Genomic DNA, 18074 nt, shown 5'->3' with positions numbered 1-18074 from the left:
GGGCCCTGTCAGTCCCTCTCTGTTTTTTCCCCTCTTTCTCAGAGGCTAGAATACACTGAAATATTTCCTACCGTATGAAAAACAACCGTGCAAGCAATAATCCGTCGTAACTGACAATTGGCCTGGGGGTCAGAACTGCAGGGGGAGGTGTTGGTATCATGCTGGAAACATACGGCCCATTTAAAGGTTACTGCAGCCACTCACCTCGATTGTTGCCAGGAAGAAGTACAAGCCAGGCATTGTGCAAGCCAGTACAAGAAGTACAAGCCAGGTACTTAGATGTTGCAATAAGAGCAAGGTATCTGTTTTGTGTTGTTTTTTTTTTAATTGGGAAATCTCACAATCTAAAAATGTTGGTTCTATGAAAAAAAATACCGTGCTAGTTAATAAAGTTCACTTATAGTTTAAATTCACCTGTGGTTTCCTTTTTCCAAGCCGTGCATTGCAGACTTTACAGCAAGAAAAGGGCAGGGGGGAAGAAAGCTCCATTCATTCATTTAGCCAACGTTCATGGAGTATCGCATCATGATTGGTGCTATGGGACTTTCAAAGATAAGTAACACAGGGTCATTACACTCAAGACCTCAGGGTCTAGGGGATGCCTTGTCCTTCCTGGAAAATAAAGCTGTGCTCACAGTTCAGTTATTCTCTGTATGTTTATAGGCTTCAAATCAGCACCTCTATTTTTAATCTCTCGCCTGACCTTCAGTATATCTAACCTCCTTCAAATATGATATATCAATAAGCTAGGTCTACCTGTATCAACATCAGTACGTGTTCAAAGCATAATAGTGAGAGAAAAGAAGAAATAAAAAGATGGCAAGAAATATGCCGAAGGATTTTATGTGAATTGGTAAGGCACAGAAAACAGTAGTATATATTATAGGAGCATCCAATTAAAGGAAAAGTATAAAAACCTCCACAGCTGAAGGATAACAACACCCAGTTGAGGATAGTGGTTGCCTCTGGGGGAAGAAAGAGGGAAATGAGATAGAGATGTTGGTCTGGAGTTGCATCTGGAACACTTTATTTCTTTAAAAATATCTGATGCAATTTTGCTAAAATGTAAACATTTGTTAAATCTTGATGATGGGTAGTAAGGCATCCCATGTTTTCTTCATCTTCCTGCTTATAGTAAAATAAAATGAGAATGCTTAAAAATAAAATAAGAATGTGAAATACCAGCATCACTAAATTAGATTTTTTTTTCTTCATTCCCGAGGGAATGCCTTTTCTCATTTTCACCGTTGCTTTAGTGGCACCAGCCTCCCAGACTTGAGATATTTAAATTTTCCCTCTTGTTTATCCCCAGTGGCTAACCCAATCTGTTACTTATGGAATCTACCTTAAACCATCTCTTTCCATTTTTCTTGAATCATTATGGCACAAACATCATTCTGTAACATCTTAACTACCCTCAACACCTCCTGAAAGGTCTGGCCACTACCCCATTCCCTCTCTATTCCTTCCTGCACAATGTTGCTACCTCTTTCATCACATCTTCCCCTGCTCCCGTTGTTCACAAGTCACATTAACTTCTCTTCCTGGCCCTAGGGCGTCACCATAGTTTGGCCGCATCTCAACATATAAAGCATGTCTCCCTTTCCCACAATTTCCAACCTCTCTCATCAACCCTCCAATAACTCCTAGAAAGCCAGGACCATTCCACATTGAATCACTTCCATGATTTCGCCTATGTGGTTCTTCCTCACGAAATGCCCCTTCCCTTTCTACTTTCCCAGAATGTCTTCCCACAAGTCCGATTCAAATTCCACCTCTTCTGTAGGATTGGACCTATGTCTTTGTCCTTATCGTATTTTTGGCGTGGATTGTTTTCACTGTGGTATGATATTACGCTTCTTGTTTGCAAGTTCATCTCAGGTGGAAGTTTTCCTTTGGTTATTGTTGTTTTGCTTGTTTTGCTTGTTGATTTTTTTTCCCCTTTCCTCAAGGTCGCCTCTCCTTGTCCCAACTTCTTGTAGTTGTCTTTTTTTTGTCCTCCTGGGTCCAACCATTGAGAAGCTGGTTTTTATGGGACTGTTAGGGATTGTTTTCCCTTGTTTGAGAGAGTTTAAGTCTAGAGTTGAGGTTTGGTAGCTATGCTCCTTCCCTCCTCCCCAGCCAACTAGTGATCACAGTCCTGGGCAGTGGTCGAAGCATTTTCAGCCTCTGCTCACTGGCAGGGATGCCTGCCCCAGCTCGCTGTCGCAGGTGATGATCCTACATCCGTAGGCATCCTACATCCGTGGACTTTTAGTCTCCATTCTCTCTGATTCTGTGTGTACAGTCTGGGTCCACTCCTGAACTCAGTGGGCCACCCCTACATCTACCCAGTGGTGTACATTTCAGTTCAAAGTTTCATTCAAAGAGATACTTGTCTAAGTGTGGCTGTGCTCCCTTAGCTTTGCTTTAAATTTTCATTGCCATGTGTCGGGTATGAGCGGGAGAAACAATCCTCTTGGAAAGGGCTTACGATAAATCTGCCACATTCTTTTTTTTTAATGTTTATTTTTTAATTTATTTTGAGAGAGAGAGAGAGAAGGAGGGAGAAAACAAACAGGGTAGGAGCAGAGAGAGAGGAAGAGAGAATCCCATGCTGTCAGCATGGAGCCCAACGTGAGACTCAACTTCACAAACCGTGAGTTCATGACCTGAGCCGAAATCAGGAGTCGGTCACTTAACCCACTGAACCGCACAGGCGCCCCAAATCTGCCACATTCTTATAGCAAATAGTTTCTTCCTTTAGGTCAAGCATGGGTCAATAACTTCCTGGGTTCGATACACTCTCCGTGACATAAATGCTGACATGCCAAGGTGTGGAAGGAACTGCAGAAAAGGATAAAGCTTCTACTACATCAGATTAATAAATGGAGGAACTGCTAATCCAGAGATGATAGATTGTTCACTGATTCTGTTTCCCGAATTAGTATTCACTCTAGGTGATACTTTTAGGAGATAGGCAGGCCAGTACAAAATCGTTAAATCCTCTATGAAAACATTAGCTGTTCAGCTTATAGGGGTACCTAAAGTTTGTAAAGTTTAGTAGCTTGCTGTTTGGCCACACAGATGCTTGGAAAATTATAATAGGGTAGTGGTTGGATTCATTATGCCAATACTTTGGGGAAGGAGATTTGTGGGGCTTTTAATTCCCTTTTCAATTGGGAAACTCTGTGAAAATTATATGTGCAAACAGAACCTGTGATCTAGAATCACTGTCAAGGAATCCAGGGACCCAGCTCGTTCCAAGAGCAGCAAAGCCATCACACAGGTACTAGCTACAACTCATCGGGCCCAATATAATTGTGAGCACAAAAAATTATCCAAGAACAACCAAATGAAAACACGCCAGGTTTTGTTTTGTTTTGTTTTTTTTAAATACTCTTCTTTGCCTCTGGAATCTTTCAAGTAAAGCAACTGGCATTTCGACTTCACAGATCAAACAAACTAGAGACGAAAAGCGTGTGGCCTGTTTTATAACCCTCATCTGCGCCTTTCTCCCATGTGTGAGTCAGACCTAGGCCCTAAAGAAAGTTCCAGGTAAGAGCCTCTGAAGTGGAAATCTCTCACCAGATTCTAAGAGGAAAGGCTAGACGTCTCATTAGTCACATCAGGCCACACAGGGCAGAAGCCCGTGGGGAGAGAGGGACACATCAGCTTGCCGGCAACATACTTTGCCCAGCACCCTGTGTCCAGTGCCACCTGCGGAATCTCAAACTCACGTTTCTCTCTACCATACATTAGAATCTCCGTGCAGTCAAAGGCATCCCCGACATTTCCTCGTTTTTCTCTGTAGGGCTTGCATCTAGGAGTATTTTAATAACAATTTATTTCACCTCCTTTGATTTTGTGTTAAGAAATGTCTTCCATTTTTCCCGAAAGGTGGAACACTTCTCTTCTCTTCACTGGAAACATACGACCCAGAACCCCCCCTTCCTAATTTCCAGGTGCCACCACCACGGCTGAGAAAACCCTTAAAATACCGAGTGCAGCATAGGGCTCCCTTCCTGATTCTAGTATTTTTTTCCTTAATAACAACAATGTATTCAGAGGCGATGGATGATATTATTTAGCTCAGAAAGCATGAGTAGAAACTCCCCTTTGCTCCTCCTTACAGTTACGTCCATAGAGATTTCCAGCAAGCAAAGGAATTTTTTCCTCATTACCCAATATAGTAACATTTCACTTAATGTGTTGCCAGTGTGCCGGTGAATGGTTACAGGCCTACAGACACAATCCTAATGTGGTTGTTTGCTGTTTTCCCCCAATTAGTCATGGTGTATTAAAGTGAATAAAATCTTTTAAAGTCTTTTTGGCAGCTATTTTTGCAGAAGCTCTCACATCCACATTAAGAGAACAATAATCGTGACTATTCTGATTTGGAAATAAAGAGAAATTGAAAACGGGTTTTTTTTTTGTGGGGGGGGGGGGTTGCGAACCACTAAGTGACAGAGGGAGAAAAGCAATCCCTAGAGCGGAACGTAATAACTCTTAAAGCTTAAGATTTAGGAAATAATTTAAATTTTGCTGATGCCTCTCCTCCAGCCTCAGGCTTCCTAGACTCTACAGAAGATTCTAGGATGTGGAATGAATCAAGTATCGATCCTGCTTTGGGATAATCCTTTCATCTATGGGATGTGAATGTAAGGAGATTAATGGTTACAATGAATGAAATTCTAGGTTTCTCATTTTGGAGCTTATTATTCTAAAGTTGCTACACGACTGCTTGACTGGGCAGGGTACAGTCCCCTAAAATCACAAAATTACAGGCATCCCAATGGGAAATGGATGTTCTGGCAGGAGGACCTATCACACTTAGGTGATCTATACTAACCCACACTAGGCAATCACAATGATACCAACAGCAGACTGTTTAATGAGCAACTTCCATGTGTATTAGGCATTTTTTTAAGTGTTACCCATAGTATCCCCTTTAATCATTATATCAGGGCTGGCAACTGGTTATTATTACCATTTTAGATATGAGGACGTTTGGGGACAGAGAAGTTAAATTGTTTGCCCAAAGTCATGCTGCTTGATGTGAAACTGGTGAGCGTGGTTCCTTATGTATATAGGGGTTACCAGGTGGGTTTGTAAAAGAATGTGACACAAACCCGCAATAAGCTGTTAGTCTGAAATATTACATACCCCAAACTACAAAACACACGAGGAGCACCAGTTTATGGTTTCGCTCATCGGTTACCATCTACCAGATTACTAGCAGACAACTCTCGAAGAGAGTATTCTTGATCTGTAAGGTCCCGTGTGTTGCAAACGCTGGTGTCTTCTCGAATTCTTTCTCGGTAATTAAGATCAGCCTGCGGTTTAGAATCTGAATAGTTAATAATAGTGACCCTATGTGCAAGCTAGGCTTCAAAGAAGGTATTACTTGTCACAGTGTCTGGTGCTTAAGGGAATGTATGAAGTGTTTCCATTGGGTGCTTTGTACTGAGAAAACTTAAGGTGCATTGCAGTGACTATTCTACTAAAATTCAAATTCTGAAGCATAGCATGTTTTACAGCTTGATCTTTGAGGGCTCAAAGTTTCATCAGAATCAGACTGACACCAGAGAAGATAATCTCTCTCTAGTAAAATACGTTTTGTTTGCTTACTAAATTTCTTGGACAAAGCTCATAAGATTGAGGAATATTTCTGTCCCGATGCTTCCAGTCTCCCTCAAGCATCCTGAGATACAGCTAGCATAGATGGATGCTGGCTAGTAAGGTATCCCATTGGCCAGATGACCCAAGTAGATTTTCAAAAGCACGAGTGCCTCAGGGACTTCAGCTGGGGTACAGATTTCTGGTGGCTGCAAAGGCGAGGTCAGATACTGTCCATTGGATTTGGAGCTAACCGCCATGATGCAGAAGGAAGGAGTGGCCAGGAGAGTCTGTGTTTTACTCAGCCATTCTTGGGGGAAGATAGGCCCGTGGTAGACATGCGGATGTGGCGGAAAGAATATGAGCTTTGAAGCTTTAAGTCTCAGATCTGTTACTCACTAGATCTATTCCCTCAGAGCACTCGAAAAGCTCTCTGTGGCTCAATTTTCCTTTTCTGTAAAATAGGCCCAATACCTGGCCCTGAAGCTCTCATCCCTTTGGCCATACGGCAGAGAATATAGTATTTCCATCCTCTTCTCTCACTGCCTGACCAACCACAAAAATTAGATAGATTCCTTCCTCTCTACATGCATACAGGTGTTCTCTATTTCTGTACCTTTGATTATGTTGTTCCTTCCTTCTGGAATATCTGTTTTCCTCACTTCTGTGTGTCTGAATGCTACCTCTTTTGGAAGTCCTAGTTTAAATATTCTGTCTGAAATGAGACTTTCCCCAATTCTTTCAAACAGAAGCGATTTCTCTCTTCTCTGTATTCCAGCCACTCTTGGGGGTGCTTGATGGCATTAGCATGTCCTTTCTTGGGCTGCACTCATTTATATGCTGCCTTTGTATTTCCTACTGGACTGTAGGCTTCTTGTGAGGGAAATCAAGTCCAGTCCGTCCCTGTATCCCTATGCGGTGCTTAGCACAGTTCCTTACACATTGGCAGTCAGTAATTGTGTGTTCGATTGAATTGAATGAAAGAGGGAAACTGGACTTTGTGCAAATCTCTGGACCTTTCTCCCTGCCCAGGACTGAGGGCCTCAGCTTCTTGGACTGAGCCTGATATAACCTGAAGTGATAAGGGAAACAGAGCTAATGATTTTCTCTAGTCCTACTTATCATCTTCTATATGCTTCAGGAATCTGTTGCCCCCTGGTAGATAGATGTACTCTGAGGTTTTATAGATTGAATACATTTTTTAAAACACTATCAAAGAGAATGGAGCCAGACCAACTTCAAACATGAAATTGCCAGGGGAAAAATATACAGACAATCTCCATTTTGTTTGATTTATAGTTAGGAAATTATTGATTCTTTTTTCCTCTCTTAGTTATTGCATATGGTCATCTCGCCTTTTTAAACTACCAGAGTATTCATTCGTTTCTTTGCTGAGCCTCTATGAGTGAGAAATAGGTGAAAAACCAAGAGAATGAATTTGCACATTGCCATGTGTATGATAAAATGGAAGCCACAATCAGCTGAAGTTTATAACTGGTGCTCACTCACCAGGATTATCAACACATCTTACACATTGATTTTTCCCTCTCTGTTGTTTTAGAAATATGTGATTAGCAAGTTTCCTTTACAGTGTTATTCGTGCAATTAGGTGACATAGAAAATGTCTTTAAGGGGCGCCTGGGTGGCTCAGTCGGTTAAGCGTCCGACTTCGGCTCAGGTCACGATCTTGCGGTCCGTGAGTTCCAGCCCCGAGTCGGGCTCTGGGCTGATGGCTCAGAACCTGGAGCCTGCTTCCAATTCTGTGTCTCCCTCTCTCTCTGCCCCTCCCCCGTTCATGCTCTGTCTCTCTCTGTCTCAAAAATTAAAATAAACGTTAAAAAAAAATTAAAAAATAATTAAAAAAAAAAAAAAAAGAAAATGCCTTTAAATCTCCAGTTAAGGAGAGTGTGATGCTAAGTGAAATAAGCCATACAGAGAAAGACAGATACCATATGTTTTCACTTTTATGTGGATCCTGAGAAACTTAACAGAAACCCATGGGGGAGGGGAAGGAAAAAAAAAAAAAAAAGAGGTTAGAGTGGGAGAGAGCCAAAGCATAAGAGACTCTTAAAAACTGAGAACAAGCTGAGGGTTGATGGGGGGTGGGAGGGAAGGGAGGGTGGGTGATGGGTACTGAGGAGGGCACCTTTTGGGATGAGCACTGGGTGTTGTATGGAAACCAATTTGACAATAAATTTCATATATTAAAAAAAATAAAAATAAATTAAAAAAAATAACTAAATCTCCAGTTAAAACTGGACTTCCCTCTGTAGATGCACATAGGACAGTCTGGTGCTAAAGATTTGCTATAAGTGAACCTCAAAGCCAGTGTCACCACGGATAATAATCTTACCAACTCCCTCATCAGCTTCTTGCTCTCTGCATTCAACCCTTCTCTCATTAAATCCTTGATTTAATACATTATCCTATTTGCCTAGTTTGTGACTTCTCAGCAGCTACGAGTAAACCCAAAGGACTTGATCTTCCGGAACATTTTCATGACTGCAGTAATCACGCTGGAATTCTTTATAGTAAAAGGAATATTTTGACAAATTCAACACACACTTGTCGAGCAACTGCCATGGGCTGGAAAGCTTGGGATACCCACCCGTCCCTGATTTTGTTTGAACTTAGAGAGGGAAAAAGACTCACACCCAGCTATCATGTAGGTCAAGCCATAATAAGTATGAATAGGGACAGGCAAAGTACCTAAGGATGGGGAAAGGAAAAACATTGACACTTACTGAATACCGTATCTTCTCAGGGATGGTATTCAAGACACTTAGCAATCTGTCTGGCTAGGCACTGGACAGTCAGAAGGGACATCAACCATAACTTATGGGAAGGTCTGGGGGCTTCTGGGTGCACTGGTCAGGGCTAGGGTTGCAAGAAGGTGTGTGTGTGTGTGTGTGTGTGTGTGTGTGTGTGTGTGTGTGTGTGTTAGGAGGAGGTTCATCTGAAGGGTAGCAGGCTTTGCCAGCTGTTTTGAAAATATTTCAATATTTACCCCTGCTGTGACCATTCTGGTACAAAGCAGCAGAAGATCAAACACAGCCACTCTATGAGCGAAGTATTATTAAGCAGAATTTAAAATGAGGACATCACGTATTAAGGATAGGATAGAAACACAGAGTTAGTAAAAGGTAGAACCGAGTTTAACCTACTTCTCCCTTAGTTCTAAAGCCCAGTGTCTGTAATAGTAACTAATTCATCCTTACAAATTCAGAGAAGAAGGAGGAAGATGACCGTGATTGTGATTTACAAAGAAAGTGCCTATTGAGCTGAGCCTTTAAAATATCAAAAAATACTTTCTCATCTCATTTGAAGAGTGTGTGATGTCAGGTTCATTCCATTCCTGGCAAGAATCTTACTGTCCCTTTCCTAGTTAACCTTCTTTCCCTTTCTTTCTTCACACATCTATTACTTCCTTTAGATAAAAAGTCAATCTATGGTTCAGATGCAAGGGGACTATGAATGGGCTTCCAGAATCTTAGAACCCATTGTGTTTGTGTCTGCCATCGTCCGTTTTTGTGGGAAGATGATCCATAGTTTTCTCCAGGTTCTTCGAGGCCTCTGCATAACTCCATTACATTAGAGGAAATTAAATGACATTCCACAGATGGTAATTTCGGGCATTATGATGTCATGGAATGTAACATTCTGAAAATACAGCATATCCACTTGAATTTCAAAGGACTGAAAGTGAGTACTCTCTCTTTGGCATTACTTATGTTGTTATCAAATAAATGGCATTTCCCCTTGCACATACCAGTAAATACTCTTTAAGTGTTTTAGAGAAATGAGAGACCATGGAACCCAGGCACCCTGGCTTGGCAGACATTTCCAGCATGTTACCGGTGGCTGACATTTAGAAATCACAGGTCATACTGGCAGTTCCAGCACACATGTGAAAGTGGACCGGGGGTCTAGTGCAGTGGTTAAGTTCAAGCTCAGATCCAGCCACTGGGGTTCAACCTTGGCTGTGTGCTTCCCTACGCAATACCTTCAGACAAGCTACTTAATCCTCATGTGCCACCATATTCCTATCTCAAAAATGAGGTTACTGATAACACCTATTTTTTATAGTTGCTATGGAGAGTAAGTGGTCGATACAAGGTGGCACTACAGAGGCTCACAGCTGCTGAACTCTTGCACCAAGGCCAGAGTGCCAGAAGATCAGAGGACCCAACGGCCCCCCCCACTAAATCTGCTCCTTTCTGCACTCACCTCATCTTGCTCCCTAGTCTCTTTTTGCCATCATTTCTGTGCCAGGGTCCCCTATTCCTGTCTTCTTGTCTTCAGACATGGCTTCCCCTGTCCTATCAATGGAGTGGGGACAGATGTAGGGAATAAAAGCTATGACATAATTCTGGAGGCTTGTCTGTTTTAATGTAGCAAATAAAAATATCTCAAGACTCCAGAATTACTTATCCAATCCAGTAAAACTAAAACCGAAGGAGAGCCAGGACGCCAGGATGGCTCAGTCAGTTAGGCGTCTGACTTTGGCTCAGGTTGTACGCTCACGGTTCACGAGTTCAAGCCCCGCATTGGGCTTTGTTCTGACAGCTCAGAGCCTGGAGCCAGCCTGCTTTGGAGTCTCTCTCTGCCCCTCCCCCGCGCATGCTCTGTCTCTCCAAAATGAATGAACGTTGAAAAACAATTTTTAATAAAATTAAAAAAAAAAATAAAACCAAAGGAGAGCAACACCTGTATTTTATGTTTTACCTGGCAAGGTTCATCTTCTTAGTTCCCTAATATGTTTCTACAGTATAGCTTATGCTTATGCTCAATAAAGCTGTCAATCAATGCAGGGCTTGAGAGCTCAATATACTTACAGCGTAAAAGGGGATAAAAAGCAATTGTGTTGTAAAACAGAAATACAGGTGATGCAAAGATTAGCAAGGATTCTGTATCATCACCCATTCCTATTTAACTGAAATCTTGTCTACCTTCGTTTGTGTTTAGGGTTTTTTGAAAGATGAATGGACATTGCAGCCCAGTTTGAGAAAGCCATGGCAAAGTCAGTTAAGAAACTTCAATTTAGCACTTCCAACCCTTCTCTTCCAGCAAATTTAGTCCTCAACAGGATCTCCTTTAATGTTGATGGTTCCATCCAATATAAAGAAAAGCCATATTTCTCTGCCTCCAAAGCCCTAGATGCTTACATTGACGATTTTTACTTAAGCTGTAAGCTGCCTGATATTAATGATACAAAGGTTAACCTGCATCAGAGCCCTCTCGAGTTTCTTGCTAAACTAAACAGTGGTAAGCTTTCATTATTCTCTGAGTTCAATTTTCAATTATCTATAGGAAGTTGATGCTTTGAGATCTGTGATCAAAAGGACTTTTTCTTGGAAAATAATGGTCTTACAACCTGTGAATCTTTTTATGAGATTGTTATATAATTTTAAGGCTCCAAAACTTTTTCAGCATTGGATCCCTTTGAACTGAAGAGTTACTTATAGCAAACACACCCCCGTCTTGATTTCAGAGTGGAAAAGCTCTTACCTTTGGCTATAAAGCCTTGGGCCGTATGGCTCAAAGTGTTACAAAGTCACTTAAATTCTCCCAAATGAGAATAACAATATTAACACCTCACAGGGTTGTTGTGGGAACTAAATGTATGTTGAAATGCTCTATGAATTGTCATGGTCGTAGTGGCTCAGGTTCTCTGTGCAGCATGATGAACGCTCTAACGGAGGAGGTAGGCGACTTGAGGTCTGGCTCCCATTCTGCTAATGAGGAGAGTCACTCACTCAGTCTCCCTGGGTTTTAGTTTCCTTTTCAATAAGATGAGGAGACTGAACTTTATGAGTTCCATAATCTTAAAATTCTATATTGTGTAGATTACACAAAGATAAAATTGTTCAACTCCAGTATTTCTCATGTAAAAACTCTTATTTGTAGAAGCTGAAAAAAAAATATGTCAGCATGAAAACAAAACTGTGTATGATTCTGAATCTGTGACCGATGGACTCTGAAACCCTTGGGGATATAGTCTCCTCTGATAGTAACTTCTTTTATGTGTATAAGCAGGAATAAGAGTAATGATACTAATAGTAAGAATGCCTTGCCTGTTCCTTCACTAAACATGGGAAGCTATACATCACAAAAGGAAGGTGGCATCTATTGTTACTGATTTTGAATTATTATGAAGACATTTACATATTAAGGCATGCTATGATTGATAGGCAACGTTGGGGGGTCTGCCAAACAGCTTTTTGTTGTTTGCTAAGTGAAAAAACATAGAGTGGCATGAGATTTCATGCAAACGTGACCTCCACAAGGGAAGACTATGACTCTTTAACCTAAATTGTACTATATAAAATTTGACGGGATTTGATCAGTTGGCAGGCATGATACGGGGATTGAGTGTAAAAAATGTGGTTCTAGTGTCTGTCTTACCTGCGCGACCGAAGTGCAAAATGTATTGTAATTTAGTCAGTCACCCCGCTGGCTCTCCTGACAAGGATTTGTATTCTTTTTTTTTTTTTTCTTGCGGTTCAGTGTAGAAAGTCTTCCTGCGTCTGTTTTTCTCCTTGACTCCAGAGAAGAAACGGTACAGCAGGCGCTTGTTAATGACTTGGCATGTGATGCAGGCGCTTGCTCTTTCTGCATCCTCTTGAGTTATCAACCCCACCACCGCTATATTCTTGACACTTCTTTGTAAAGGGAAGTAGAGGTTTTACTTTTCTTTTCTTTTTTTCAATTATAAAAGCAGTCACGGCAATAAAATTGCAGAGAACGCATGAGAAAACAGAGATCAATTATAATCTCATGGAGAAAACTACCATCAATAGTTCTGCGTAAACTCCCCCTTTTATTTTCAATGCAAATACATATGATAGTGTTGTACTGCCTACTCTGTCCCAGACTCTTGTTTATTCACCTACCAATAAATTGTGAATATCTTTCCATGTCGTTAAACTAGTTCTGCATCTTCACGTTGAACGGCTCCACAGTACTTCCTTGTCTCTGTCAGGACATTTTCGTTGTCCCTATTTACAACAGTGTTTACTATTCAGTGTTTACTATTCAAAATATTGCACTTGCCTCTATCGTACATACTGTGTTGAGGTTGCTGTCCAGTTATTTCCTTAGGATGCATTCCTAGGTGTGAGGTTTCTAAAGGTTTGATTTACATTATTAAACTGTCTTCCAGAAAAGGACATACCAATTTTATATTCTCACCAAGGGAGTGGACGTGCCCTGATTCTCCTAGAACCTCACTGTCCAGGAATATTATCCTTGTACATCCCTGCCAACCCCCTGCATAAAAACTGCCATTTGTGTTTGCTGAGTATTTGCTATCCTTCTTTTGAGAACTGCCTGGCACTGGTTTTCACCTGTTTTTATTTTGTACCTTGAAATCTTCGCTCCATCTAGAATTTATTTTATTGTTATGGCCAGAGCCTCATTACTTTTTAAAACAATTCCACTTGCCCCTTTGTCATGACCTAAATTCCCATCTATACTTAGGCGTATTTCTTGACTTTTTGTTCCAATCAGCCGTCTGCGCCATTTCTGCTCTGCTGTCACTCTATTTTAATGACGGTCGTTTTACAACGAATTCGATGTCTTGGCTAGGACAGAGGATGGAGAGCTTGGAAGGCGTCACGTCCATTCTTACTCATTTATTCTTCCAAGTGGACTTGAAAATTATTCTAAATAATCTCCAAATGCTGGTCTTTGGAGTACTTAGATTATATTTCTAATTGCCTTCCTGGGCCCTACACATTCTCTGTCCTCTACCCCGCAGCTGGAGGGATCTTTATGAAGCACAGATCTGCTCCTGTCATCTGTGTGCTTCAGGCTCTGTACTTGTCCCCCAATAGCCTGAAAATAAGGCTTAACGGCTTGTTCTTCTGTCCTTGTTCTATAAGGAACTTTCCCCCCGACTGGGGTTTGCAGACTATTTCCAGGCAATATTTTGTCTGTTTTTGCCTTGAAATACAAGTGATTTTTCTTGGCATGGAAAATGTGCTTTGGGAGAACCAGAGAGTAGATTCTCTTGAAAGATTGTGGCAAAATCCTGTATGGCTTTTACTTGAAACATTAATCCCTTGAATACTCCTTACTTTTAGTTTTTATGCTCATGTGTGGGGAAAATGATCCAGCAATGCTATAAGAGCCTATTTTGTGGATGAGAGAGTTCTTCTTTCACAATAATGAAAAATCATAACTATTGGTTTGAAGGTGGACTGATCTGGAAACCAAAGCAGAGTTTCAATGGACGTGAGAGAGAAAAAATTCATATTTATACCACCGCCCAAAGCAACTTTGAGAGACACTGTGTGAGACTTCCATCCTGCTTTGGATACCTCTGGGGCATTTTTCCATGTTATCTATTTGTAGTTTTTCGGGTAGCGAAATCAGAAATCTGTTTTAAGGTCGTTATTCTCAGGGTGATACATTTATTTTTCATTTTGTGCTCGCCTGATGTTAACAAACTACATGCAATTATCTAGTGCCAAGTATATGCTAAGTAATGTGTGTTATTAGGAGTATAAAGTCATGCGCGATCTCTGTTCTGAATAACCATGGTCCCTACCTTTGATGACCTCATAGTTTATTGCAAATAAATATAACACCAACAATTATAGTACAGTATGATGTAATATAATTGCTAAGATGGGAGTATGCCTGAGGTCTGGGAGCAAAAGGATGTGTCTCTAAAGCAGATTGGAGTATCGGAGAAGGCTCCCAGAGAAAATGAACCTTCCATTACATTTTGAAGGCCAAGTAGAAGATATCAGACCGAAAGGAGAAAAAAGGGGAGCATTCTAGAGGCAAGCATGACAATGTGGAAAGGTACATCATGCATTCAAGAGGTTAGGTTACTGGTAGTTCAGAATAGACAAAAAGAAGAATGATGTCGTTTTAATTCTATTTCCTTCAAGTTTGTCTCAACCTCAATTTTAATCCTACTACTGTAACTGTGCTTGCACTAAATTCATCCAGCTCCTTATATGTGTCATGAGAAAATAGATTTCTCTCATTCTCATGTGTGGCAGTTTTTAATAGAAAAATGGCAATGAAGGGGGGCCTGGGTAGCTCAGTTTGTTAAGTGTCCAGCTCTTGATTTTGGCTCAGGTCATAATCTCACAATTCGTGAGTTCAAGCCCCACGTCGGGCTCTGTGCTGACAAGCACAGAGCGTGCTTGGGATTCTCTCTCTCTCTCTCTCTCTCTCTCTCTCTGCCCCTCCCTGCTTGTACTCTCTCTATCTCAAAATTAAGTAAACATTTAAAAACGAAAGAAAAGAGAGAAAAAAGAAAAATGGCAATGAGGATATTTGATGCAGATGGTTTCTACAACTTTTACCTCTGAAATTTTTTATTTTCGTACTAGAAAATGCAAACATTTGTAAAGCAAGACTTTGATCACAGTTCAAGTGGACATTTTATGCCGGGTTATTTATCAGTCTTTTCCATGGTTCTTTCCAGCTCCTAGAACAATTAATCTCTTCACAGCCTGCGTGCCTGGAAGAGTCAGTTTCTACTTGCTGTCCGGTCCCTGTGGTCTACCTCAATGTGATCTCCTCTCCAACTACTACACTGTAACTGGCCCCTTGACGCTGATGTTCTGCCCCACCAGTCCACCCTGGACATCGTGCTATTTCATGCTGTGTGATTTCACACGTGCCGTTCCCTCATCCTGAAATACCCTCGCTCCCCAGAACACATATCATCTTCATACATCTGACTCCTGCTTACCCTTCAAAACCCACCTCAAGCTCAGCCTCTGCCAGAACGTCATCCTAATCCTTTTCTGCCCCGATGCCTTGCCTCTGTGCCCCTGCCCCCTCGCCCCTTGGCACCTAAGTGTACTAATAGTAATATGCTGTGCTATTAGTATACTATAATACTGATAGTAATATCTAACATTTATTAGCCCATAGAATACATACATATGTGTGTATGTGTATTTGCTGCTAATGATAATGCCAGTATTTATCAAGCGCTTATTATCTGTCAGGAACTATTAAATGCTTTACGTGCATTCTGTTATTTAATTCTCACAACCAAACTATGAGACATTATCCTCATTTTACAAAAATGCTAAGACACAGAGAGGTGATACAAGCTGCTCAAGGGCACAGAGCTGTAAGTGTTGCCTCTGGATTTATACCCAGGCACTCTCACTCCAAAGCCCCCACTCTGGACCAACACTGTACCATATGCACTTCACAGGTGCCATAAATAAAGCTGTAGAATATAAGGCTGAGCCAAAAAAGAAAACAGGAAATAAGAAATCCTAAGACTCATCTTAGACTCGATGATCTGAATTTTGTTCGTTTGCTAATTGTTTTTATTGTAGTTGACATACAATGTTATATTAGTTTCAGCTGTACAACATAATGATCTAACCATTCTAAACATTACACAGTGCTCATCACACTGAGTCTAATTGCCATCTGTCACCATACAAAGTTATTATAATATTATTGACTGTATGTAATCCTTATGCTGTACTTTTCATCCTATGACTCATTTATGACTGGAAGTTTATACCTCTCAATCCCCTTTACCTATTTGCTGTCATTTTAAAAAACAATTTTTAAGGCAGTCATCAAGAAATAGTATAGGGGCGCCTGGGTGGCTCAGTCGGTTGAGCGTCCGACTTCGGCTCAGGTCATGATCTCACGGCTCGTGAGTTCAAGCCCCACGTAGGGCTCTGTGCTGACAGCTCAGAGCCTGGAGCCTGCTTCGGATTCTGTGTCTCCCTCTCTCTCTGCCCCTAACCCACTCACATTCTGTCTCTGTCTCTCTCAAAAATAAATAAACAAACAAACAAAAAAAAAAAAGAATCAGTATAGTGGCCAAAGTTCTTACTTTGAGTAAGCACTAGGTTTGAATTCCATCAGTCTCGTTTTACCTACACTCAACCCTGGGCAAGGTATTTAATCTGTCTCTCTCTTCATTTATAAAATGGGAAAAGTCATTCCTATCAAGGATGATATATTGAGGATTAAATAAAACGGTAAATGTGAATGGACCTGAAACAGTTATGTGTCACATCATCAGTGCCCCCGGAATAATTTGTTTACCCTGGTGGGATAAAATATAAGATATAGCACTTCTTAGTGGTTTCAACACTTTTTTTGTTAACTCTTTGCACTCATTGTTTCTAACATCTCACTCCTACCTCTAGCTATAACAAAACAAAAACAAAACCAAAACAGTATATGCTTTCACGTGGACAATGACGTTCTCACCCTGAAGGGGGAGTTGATCTGGATGATTGTGTGTATAAGCCGTGGCATATCTCTAAGTGGCCCTTGGACTTTACATATATGATGTGGAGTCTTGGTTGACAACATACAGAAGACCTCTTACTGTTCCTGATGCCTTTTGGTAGCCGGCACAGATTGTGCAGCCCTTTTGGTAAAATTGTGATGAGTTACGTAGCCAGCTCTTTCAGGCAGTTCAAGTAGCTTATTCAATCAGAATTTGGCTTGCTTTGTTATCTGTCCCAGTTATGCCCTGAAACTGGAAGTTTTATACTCTATTTATTTATGACCTTCCATTTCTCGCTCTCTCCTGAATTATTATATGACAGACACTTAATGCCGAGAAGTTGTATAATGCGCCTAAGCAAGACCAGGACGGCTATGAGATCAGTATGATTTTAATGGAAGATTGGTTTCCAGGACACTCAGGTTTTTGTTGTTGTTGTTGTTGATGATGATGATGATGATGTTTATTTATTTATTTTGGAGAGAGCACAAGCGGGGGAGGGACTGAGAGAGCGAAAGAGAGGGAGACACAGAATTTGAAGCAGGTTCCAGGCTCTGAGCTGTCAGCACAGAGCCTGACGTGGGGCTGGAACCCACGAACCATGAGATCATGATCTGAGCTGAAGTCAGACACTTAACCGACTGAGCCACCCAGGTGCCCCAGATGCTCAGTTTGTTTTTGTTTTTGTTTTTTTTTTCGGTATATGAAGTTTATTGTCAAATTGGTTTCCATACAACACCCAGTGCTCATCCCAAAAGGTGCCCTCCTCAATACCCATCACCCACCCACCCCTCCCTCCCACCCCCCATCAACCCTCAGTTTGTTCTCAGTTTTTAAGAGTCTCTTATGCTTTGGCTCTCTTCCACTCTAACCTCTTTTTTTTTCTCTTCCCCTCCCCCGTGGGTTTCTGTTAAGTTTCTCAGGATCCACATAAGAGTGAAACCATATGGTACTGTCTTTCTCTGTATGGCTTACATCACTTAGCATCACACTCTCCAGTTCCATCCATATTGCTACAAAGGGCCATATTTCATTCTTTCTCATTGCCACGTAGTACTCCATTGTGTATATAAACCACAATTTCTTTATCCATTCATCAGTTGATGGACATTTAGGCTCTTTCCATAATGTGGCTATTGTTGAGAGTGCTGCTATAAACATTGGGGTACAAGTGCCCCTATGCATCAGTACTCCTGTATCCCTTGGGTAAATTCCTAGCAGTGCTACTGCTGGGTCA

The 18074-nt window shown here is 41.2% G+C and overlaps 1 protein-coding gene across 10 annotated transcripts in view; it reads left to right on the top strand.

The window, feature by feature from the left end:
- Positions 1 to 18074, top strand: part of GRIP1 (glutamate receptor interacting protein 1) — a 682479-nt gene that overhangs the window by 434413 nt on the left and 229992 nt on the right. For 4 of the 10 annotated variants that reach the window (XM_042947097.1, XM_042947096.1, XM_042947095.1 and 1 more), the window contains exons 1-2: positions 9283 to 9300; positions 10564 to 10863. The exons of 3 other annotated variants lie outside the window; for them this stretch is intronic. In XM_042947097.1, the coding sequence (XP_042803031.1) occupies positions 10581 to 10863 (283 nt within the window). In that variant the 5' untranslated portion in view covers positions 9283 to 9300; positions 10564 to 10580. Of the gene's footprint in view, positions 1 to 9268; positions 9301 to 10563; positions 10864 to 18074 lie in introns of those variants that run through there. 3 more of the 10 variants (XM_042947104.1, XM_042947103.1, XM_042947100.1) reach the window with 2 other exon arrangements.

Source organism: Panthera leo, chromosome B4 (genome assembly GCF_018350215.1).
Source record: "Panthera leo isolate Ple1 chromosome B4, P.leo_Ple1_pat1.1, whole genome shotgun sequence".
Classification (NCBI taxonomy): Eukaryota; Metazoa; Chordata; class Mammalia; order Carnivora; family Felidae; genus Panthera; species Panthera leo.
Note: the sequence above shows the minus strand (reverse complement) of the source record. Positions and strands in the feature narration are given on the sequence as shown.